Genomic DNA, 8,947 nt, shown 5'->3' with positions numbered 1-8,947 from the left:
GCGACAGCGCGGGAAATAGCGGATACGCGCGACTATGGTCCGCGCATTTTTACGTAGGATGGAGGTCGGTTTGCCAAGTGCCAAAAGATGGAAAAGGGATATGGTGTACTCTTGAAGACGAGTTTTTCTCTTTTTTCCTAAAAAAATATGGATAGGGAAAAGATATGGGGCACTCTTCAAGATGCTCTAAGCTAGTGATCCATCCTTCCTCAAAAGTACAATTTTAGAACAGTGCTTAGTCAAGTTATCTTAAATTTAACTAAATTTATATAAAAAAACATAGTAATACTTATCTAATAGAATATATTTTCATAATATGACTATTTTGCATTTTCATTGTCCATACTATCTTCTATAAACTCAATCAAACTTTTTTAGTTGCTTTCACTCTAACCAAACTTAGAATTGTATTCTTGGTGGGACGGATGCAGTACTTCCGTTAGAAACTACTCCCTCCATCCCATCCCATGATAATAGTCATTATAGCTTTCTACGGTTACCCTAAATTATTTGTTATTCTCGCTTTTCAATGTACATTTATCTTTTCTCAATTTTCTTAATCTATCTCCTTGTTTCTATTATATTACATTTTTTACTTCTTAATTTTCATGCCCAGAGCTAAAATGATGGGATGCAGAGAGTTTTACTTCTTATTTTTCGTACATGGAGCAAAAATAAAAGTAACATCCTCCTTTTTTTACCTAGAGTTAAAATAACAAGTACGGAAATTCTTTGGTCAGGGCGGCCGATGGTCCGGATGGTCATGTTCGTGGACTAGCTGCAACACCAACCCAACTACCCAACAACGTCTCTAACCATATCTTGCTGGCGGCGGTCGTGGCGCCCTGTCCCCTCTCCCACCGATGGTGGCGGCGGCGGGCACCCTCCCCCGTGTGGATCCAGATCCAGTTCTCATGGCGCCTCAACGGCCTGTGGCAGGGCGCAGAGCGCGTGATGCGCGCGCTCGACAACATCTCATCCCCCTAGCCGGTCACTCCGTGCCACTAGCGAGTTCTACACCAACGAACTTCAAATGCCGATGAGCCTCTATTTCTCCCAAGCAGTAAAGAGATGTTACGCTAAAAGTGCATGTTGCAAGTGTACATTTTAAATGTTTCAGAGGTATATTATGATTGTTTTCATGCGGATGTTGCAAAAGTAGATCGAGATGTTGCATATGTTGCGATAGTTGTACATGTATGTTGCAAGCTTTTGTTCTCTACGTTTCATCTATTTTTTCAACGTATGTTGCAAGTGTGTTTATCTAGATGTTGCATACGTTTCACACATATGTTGCAAGTGTTTTATCTGGATGTTGCGTATATTTTGCTATGTTTTTTCAAGTGTTTTTCTAGGTGCTTTTGCAAGTGTTTCATAAGCATGTTTCAAGTGTTTCATCTATCTTCAGACGTATGTTGCATCTTGATGTTTTTAGAGTAGATCGGGTGATGCATATGGGGATGCGCATGGGAAGCGTGAGGGGGCACGAGCGGTCCCCACGCGCAATTTGGCGGCGCAGGCGACGTCCGGGAGGCGTCTGGCGGAGCGCGAGCGAGTGTGGCACGCACGGAGTGCAACGTGAGCGTCCGGACAGACGTCCAGGCGCTGGTACTTCCATAAGTAACATGGGACGACAAAGAGAGTATTCCCTCCCGTCACATAATAAGTGTCATTTTCGCTTTACGAGAAATCAAATGTTTTTAACTTTAACTAAATATATATAAGAAAATATTAATATTTATAATATATAATTTGTATGATTAGATAGATCATTGAATCTATTTTTATAATAAATTTATTTAAGATACAAATGTTGCTTTTTTTTTACAATCATAGTTAAACTTAAGAAAGTTTGATTAGCACAAATATCACAGCGACGCTTATTTTGAGACTAAGGCAGTAGGCTGGGACTCCCGACAACTATATTGTCAGGGTTCTGAACCTAAACATAGTCAGATGTACAGCTGAAATCTATTGCTATTTCCCGCCTTTGCTATGAACAATAGCAACACTGCAGCCATGTAGCTGTCCCCGAAGCGTACGTGGATTACAGCCATTTATTCAACACAGTCACTTCTTTTCGTCAACAGAAGAATCAGGGATCAAGCACAAGCTCGTGATACAAAAATTGTTCAGAACTATACGTATTACAAAGTAACATCAGGACCTGGACAACAATAGTTTGGACGTCAGTATATATGTACTAATGTACCATGAAAGGACAAGCTCTACGTATCTCCCTTCTGCGTCTTTCTGACCTTCTCCATGGCATCCTCAAATGATTTCTGCACACAGTAAGAAATGCACCCATTTATTTCACTGCATCGAGCATAGTATGCAACAATAGAGCGCAAGATCATACACTATCGCGCAACAGTTACATGTACAGATTGTCTTTCCATATAAATCTTGCTTTTCTAATCACTCAATTATTTCAAGGCTTACCAAGTTACCAATCTAACTGCTTATTCCACGTGTCAGAACTCAGAACCGGAATATCAGTACACTGTTGATAGAGGGTTTTATAGTCAGTACATCTACAAGGAATTTTTATTTTATTTTATTTTATTTTTCAGGATCTACGGTTAATATAGTCATCATATTTAATATTCGCATTTAGTGATAGGTAAATTCTAGCTCTTATAATCATAAGCGCACCACAATTTGCAATATCTTGATGATTGCCATAAAGTCTCCTCAAGTTAAGCCCCTTACATAGGTAACCATGCTGATGCAATCTCAAGTACTCCTCAAGTTAGGACTTTGTGCAGACTACATAGTACCTAAAGTCCACCACTCAGCATATGCAAAAAAGAAAAGAGGGCTATCAATTATAATAGTATACTACAATGAGAAATTGGCGTCAAATCTAAAAAGGAGCAGAGTACAGTTACAAAGTTTTGAATCATTTTACTGTCTACCATGCAACAGATCATGATCAGCCTCTGTGGGGCTCGCTACTAGCAAAGTGTGAACATGTGAATCACATAAAAATAATCCGCGTGTTATCAAATAATGATCTTCCTAAAGTAAAGTACAAGAATTTTATGTTCACGGGTCTACTCATCTAGCTTCACATTTTAATTTAATTAAAAGCCAAGATTTTCCTTAAACGAATAGTGATCAACATTTAAAGAACTGAGACTATTCCATAGTTTTAAACAAAGTATCAATAACAATGGGAGGTCATGGGAACACAAACCTAGGGCATTGTAATATTTTTATTTATATAACTAACCAATCTGTCAGGGGAAAAAAAGAGAAAATATCCCTGTTGCACGTTAGAATTTCAGATATGACCAAAAAGAGGGTGTAACCATTGCTGAAAGCTCCCAAAAGGTGTGAATCATATAATCTACTGTTTTTAGTTTGCTTAGTTTCAGCTTCACTCTTGAGTTGCAATATGACAACAGCAACAGCAGAAGCCTGCATCGATCGAACAAGTCATTTCACAGGTCTGTTTCTTTTCTACAACTTGCAAAAGCAAAATGATTGAACTTTATAATTTTTCTTCTAGTCACCTCCCTGACTCCCTTCATATTGTTTTTTCATGCAGGAGCAGGACCCTTTTATCATTAACAAACCAATCAAGAGCTGATTGCTTGGCATCACCCATTAGCAAACGGCATAATCTCACAAGGACCGAAAATTACAAATTAGCTACCCAATTTATAAGTTCAATAGCTTATACCAATTGGCGGTTAATAAAATTCATACCGATGAATAGGCCCGGCTCATTATACAAGGGAATAAATCTGATTCTTTGAACATTGTGAAAATTAATGAAGGGACACAATGGAACACACTTACCCCAGAGTTATTCATCTTCCAGATTTCTAAAATACTCCCATCAAGAAAAGCTGCCCCAGATAGCAGTACACTGCAATACATAGTTATCGATAAGCTGCTAGTTTTCAATAGGAGTACCAGATTTAAAATACTAAGATCACCATAACTATAATAGTTCGTAGAAAGCAAAAAACACTACACTGAACAAGTTTGCAATACCCAGCATGTGTTTGCTGAAAGTTGTAACAACCATAGTAACAGTTTTTCTCCAGTTTTCTTATGAAACTGTCCGCATTTTATTTGACCAAACACCAACGGAAACAATAGCCTGCAACCACAGTAAGTCACATTGCATATTTGGCTCCATTCTGATCTCCCTAGATTAGGAACTGGTCAACCATCTTGTGTGCTTAGTAAACAGCCCGAGCTGGCACTCATCAAAAGGGCAACTCAACTAAGCAAAGCTACAGACGAACCCCTCTTGCAAATGTTCCAAGCAACTAACAATTGGACATTCCCGGAAGCCCCCTTTTTGCTCGGCGGAAATAATAGACGAAAACTTACGATTTCGAAAGCCTGTTTGGCTTACCTGACGAATCCCAGATTGATAAGGAAGCCTCGCCGAGTGACCGCCTTCAGCAAGAATTCCCAATCGATTGACCCCACCGAGGCGCCGGCACCTGCTGCCCCCGGAGGCGTCCGTCGCCACGAACCCCCGCCGTGGCCGTACCCATGCCCGTACCCGTAGGAAGCCGACGAGGAGGCCCAACCAGAGGAGGAGGTGCGCGCGTAGGAAGACGTGGAACCGCGAAGCCGGAGGTCGTACTCGGCGCGGCGTCTGTTGTCGGAGAGGACGTGGTACGCGTCGGACGCCTGGCGAAACCGGCGCGTGGCGTCGGCACGGGCGGCCGCGTCGGTGGAGCCGGCGTGGCGGTCAGGGTGGTCGCGCAGCGCGCTGCGGCGGAAGGCAGCCTTGATCTCAGCCTTGGTGGAGTCTCGCCGGATACCCAGCGTCTGGTAGTGGTCGCCCATCGCCCGCCTGCGCCAAGGCGATCGGATTCGGTCGCTGGATCGCAGGAGGAAAGGCGAAGGAGCAGGGAGAAGAGCCGGGGGTCTCAGGAGACGAAAGGGATCGGCGGCGACGGCGGCGTCGTGGCCGCTCTGCCTGCCGCGCCTTCTTCCCGGGCCCGGCTCGGCTCTTTGTAGTATACTGGGCCGAATTTGCGCTAAGCCCACTGAACCGAGGCTTCCATCTTCTGCCAACAGTGAAAACACCATTTGATTAATTGGATTTTACTTTTTTTTATTGCATTTGGATTTTACTTTTACACCCAGTATAAACAGATTTTTCTCCTCAACAAAATGGATGGAAAGGAAAAGGAACTAAGAAAATGAAATTTCTACAAACAATTTATTGCGTCGAAAAGTAGGAAGGTAAACATTTCAGAATGCCGAAAAAGATGCCACTATTATCACAACAGTACAAACTTCACACAGTTTGCGCAATATATTCACTTGATCAGATGATATGTATGCCCAGCAAAACCAGAGCGGCAGATTTCGAAAATCAGATTGTATACAGCCTCCATTGTGCGGGACGGTTAGGGGGACAACAGACATGAAACTTCAGTATCTAGGCATCTAGGGAGACATGAGTTTCCGGTGCACATGCTCGTGGAGAGAGTGCTCATCACCATCGTGATGATGGAACACATATGTTAAGACTCCGACAAGGCACAGCACAGTGCCGACGAGGATCTTGTCATAGCGCTCAACCCAGTGGAACTTGATTTGGCTAGCACCATAGAATGAAAGGGCCACCAAGGATGTCATCACTGTGATGGTGCTGCAGGAAGAAACGAAATGGATGAATTGAAAAGAAGAATCGCTGTAACAAGCATCTTTTTGGTACTTCATGCAACTATCACATTAGAAAAAAATCTGAAGGAAATAAAGGATCTGAATGACAGCTAACAATACTTACCCCTACAAACCATGGTTGAACAAAAGTGTGAATTAGTATACAGATAAAAAAGAATTGAGAGCTGCACTAATAAAACTGCCGCTTATTTTTAACATGAGTACATGACAATAACTAGTGATCCCGTCCTACTCTCGTCTAGATTGGTTCCCTCAGCAAATTGATCCTAACGTACATATGTGCTACAACAAAATGATGACTAACGAAGCAAGAGAAACATCTCAAAAGGAAGATTGCAAAGCTGAAAGAAACGAAATTATGAGGTCATACTTAGAAAATGCATTGGTACACTATTCTACTTGAGTTTGTTCCTTTTTGTTTCAGTGTGCTCCAAGTATCAGCCAAGGTAACACAGAGTGCTCATAGGTCCTAACAGATGAATCCTGCTGCTAAGAAACTTCTAAGAGGTGAGGAGGATGTAGGTAATCCTGATGATCATGGGTCAGCAATGCTACTTTTTTGCTTCATTATTTTAGATAAGGATAAAAACATCTTGCCATAATTAAATCTTTTTTTCAACTTTAGTGAGTTAACACAAACCCAATAACAGACAGGGCATGATAGTACAATTTTAATTGGTAGTGTGAACAAGTAAATAACAAAAAAATAGTGGAGTGGAAGGAGGTGAAGACCTGAAGAGCAGCACAATGATCGCAAGAATCATCATTGAGGAAGAGTTGCCAACAGCAAGAAAAACTGGAAGAGTTGTTGCACAGGGTGATAATGCAGGTACAAGTACAAGACCGGCGACTGCCATCTTTTCCATTGGATGATTATGAGCATGGCTATGACCACCTTTTCCTAAGGCAAACAACAGGATATAACTTGCTCCAAGAAAAATCAGCAACAGCGAGGCAAGTTTATGCACTGTTTCTTCGCCAGCTATAGTATTTGCCATAGTAACTGCAGCTATCCCGAGAAGAGCAGTAGAAACAACATGAAGAACACCGCCAAATGCAGCTGCAGAAGTTAGCAATCTTTTCTTAGTACAAACATATAGAAAGAAGGGCATCATTTGCAAAATAACAATGTCCTAATCACTAAATCACACAGAAAATACAAGAATGAAGAATACGACATTGCAAGTTCTTAGAGAGTACACTACCCAGGATAAGCAAACAGGGTGCACCAAAACAGTGGAAGCAAGATGAGATAAAACAAGATGTAGTGCATGAATCATAACTTTGTGTTTAATCATCATTAATTCTTAAGAGATCACGACGAATATGATGCAATTAGTACACTGCCAGCTTAGATCACAACTATAACTTTTCTCTTAGAAGCTGCTACAGCCTAATACAGAACCAATTTTAGGCATGTGCTGACAACTGGTCTAAACAAAGCTTTGTCAACACTTGTTTGCCCAAACATGGCTATGGATAGAACACATGACATTACTTGCATTACTAAGAAACACTGCAACAGCCATCTGTCACAATCACCGCAAACCGATGTACTCCCTCCGTCTCAAAATAACTGTCGCCATTGGTGTGCGTGCCACAAGTTTGACTCGATTTGTAGAAAATACGTGCAACATTTGTATCTCCAAATAAATTTATTTAAAAACTAGATTCAAATATCCTTCCGATGATACTAATTATGTACCATAAATATTAATATTTTTCAATATATATTTAGTCAAAGTTATTTCTCGGGAAACGAGGAAACGAAAACGACAGGGAGTACACGTGAAATCAGCACAAGTCGGAAGAAGACATGGACACACGTTCCCTAGCAAATTGTATTCCCTGAACCGTGGAACAATATTCCACCAAGAAAGGAAGGTAACAGAAGCACATATGCAGTCTACTATCTCCCTACAAATCCATCCACGCAGAAAATGAGACCATGGGAAGCGTGGGCACCTGAATATGCCTTCATTGCCCATGCAATCTCATTTGGATGTTCAGGCAGCACTCAGCATATGCCATACGCACTAGGCAGCAGCCAGGCACCACCACAGTACGCTACCCTGGCACAAGAACTGGCACCGTTTGTTTATGCCCCGATGCACAACCGGATCCAACCACGGGAACTAACCACCGAGAGCAGCCCACCCAACCTGAGTAAAACCCTAATGACCCTCTCTTGCACGATCAATTGGGCGCGAGCCTTCACCCACCCTCGTCAAACTATGCACCAGATCTGGAGACGGTAACCAGTAACGAGCTGCAATCGCAGCAACCGGCGAAAACGAGGCACGGGGAAGGAAGGAAGGAAGGAAGGAAGGGGAGGTGGGTACTGACTGACGAGGAGGGTGCGGGAGAGCGGCCAGCGCTGCGCGCGCGCGACGATGGAGAAGGGGAGCCAGTGCGTGGGGATGAAGGAGTGCAGCAGCGACACCGTGGCGATGCCCCCGATCGTCGACGCCTCCTCCGCGGTCCACCGGAAGCCGCCCAGCCCGCCGCCGTCCATCCCCTGCTCAATCCGGTCAGCTGCGCGCCACCGTCACCGCCGAGACTCGAGCCGCGACGAGCCGCAGTCCCCCGGGCGCCGCGACGGGACGGTCGGGGAGCGGGAGATCTGTGAAGGGGAGGGAGCCAGGACAAGTAAGGACCAGAGGCAGAGGGGAGGATGGGAGAGAGGTGGGAAGAAAGCGAGGGGAGTTGGAGTGCGAAGCGTGCGAAAGCGGCCCGGCCCCAACTGCGCAGGCCGGGGTCCCGTTCCGGCTAGACCGCTAGACGAGACGGTGTGCTGGGGTCCGCCGTATTCAGCCCAGCCCAGTATCTCTCGTCCTGTATTTCAGTATTTGCGCCTATAGTACATTGAAGCGCGCCATACAAGTAAACTGTGCAGATACGGATATACTCCATTTTCAAATCAAATTCTTCGTGAAATATGTTTTGTGTTTATTTGAACAGCACTTAAACGGCAAGTGGAAACTTTTGTTTAGATATGTTAGATAATTAGGTATTTTTATGGTCAATTTAATCTAGAAATATAACATTAGTAGGTTCGTGACGATATATATATGCATGTGTATATCTCTAATAAACACTACAATATGTAGACATGACATACAGATGGATACAGTAAAAGCGCAAAGTATAGTAATCACAGAGATTATATTGTACCCTACGGAGGGTCTCATGCCGAGGGTATCGGAGGCTCCATTTGCACTAGTCGACATAGTGCGTTGCTCGAAGTCGTGGACCGCAGTCGATGCAAGACGATGTT

General features: G+C 43.4%; 2 protein-coding genes across 3 annotated transcripts; both read right to left on the bottom strand.

The window, feature by feature from the left end:
* Positions 1–1,972: 1,972 nt before the first annotated feature.
* Positions 1,973–5,187, bottom strand: LOC136449850 (chaperone protein dnaJ 72-like). Of its 2 annotated transcripts, XM_066450059.1 has the most exons (4): positions 4,379–5,187; positions 3,811–3,880; positions 2,716–2,783; positions 1,973–2,285 (listed from the first exon to the last, which is right to left on the bottom strand). In XM_066450059.1, exons 1-3 carry the CDS (start codon positions 5,065–5,067, stop codon positions 2,751–2,753), a joined length of 792 nt encoding a protein of 263 aa, XP_066306156.1. In that variant the 5' UTR covers positions 5,068–5,187; the 3' UTR covers positions 1,973–2,285; positions 2,716–2,750. The 2 variants fall into 2 exon arrangements, with proteins under 2 accessions (XP_066306156.1, XP_066306155.1); XM_066450058.1 differs by lacking the exon at positions 2,716–2,783.
* A 135-nt stretch (positions 5,188–5,322) lies between these two features.
* LOC136449851 (uncharacterized) lies at positions 5,323–8,349 on the bottom strand. Its single transcript, XM_066450060.1, has 3 exons — positions 8,017–8,349; positions 6,403–6,730; positions 5,323–5,635 (listed from the first exon to the last, which is right to left on the bottom strand). Exons 1-3 carry the CDS (start codon positions 8,183–8,185, stop codon positions 5,431–5,433), a joined length of 702 nt encoding a protein of 233 aa, XP_066306157.1. The 5' UTR covers positions 8,186–8,349; the 3' UTR covers positions 5,323–5,430.
* Positions 8,350–8,947: the final 598 nt, after the last annotated feature.

The sequence above is a fragment of the Miscanthus floridulus genome, chromosome 5 (assembly GCF_019320115.1).
Source record: "Miscanthus floridulus cultivar M001 chromosome 5, ASM1932011v1, whole genome shotgun sequence".
Classification (NCBI taxonomy): Eukaryota; Viridiplantae; Streptophyta; class Magnoliopsida; order Poales; family Poaceae; genus Miscanthus; species Miscanthus floridulus.
Note: the sequence above shows the minus strand (reverse complement) of the source record. Positions and strands in the feature narration are given on the sequence as shown.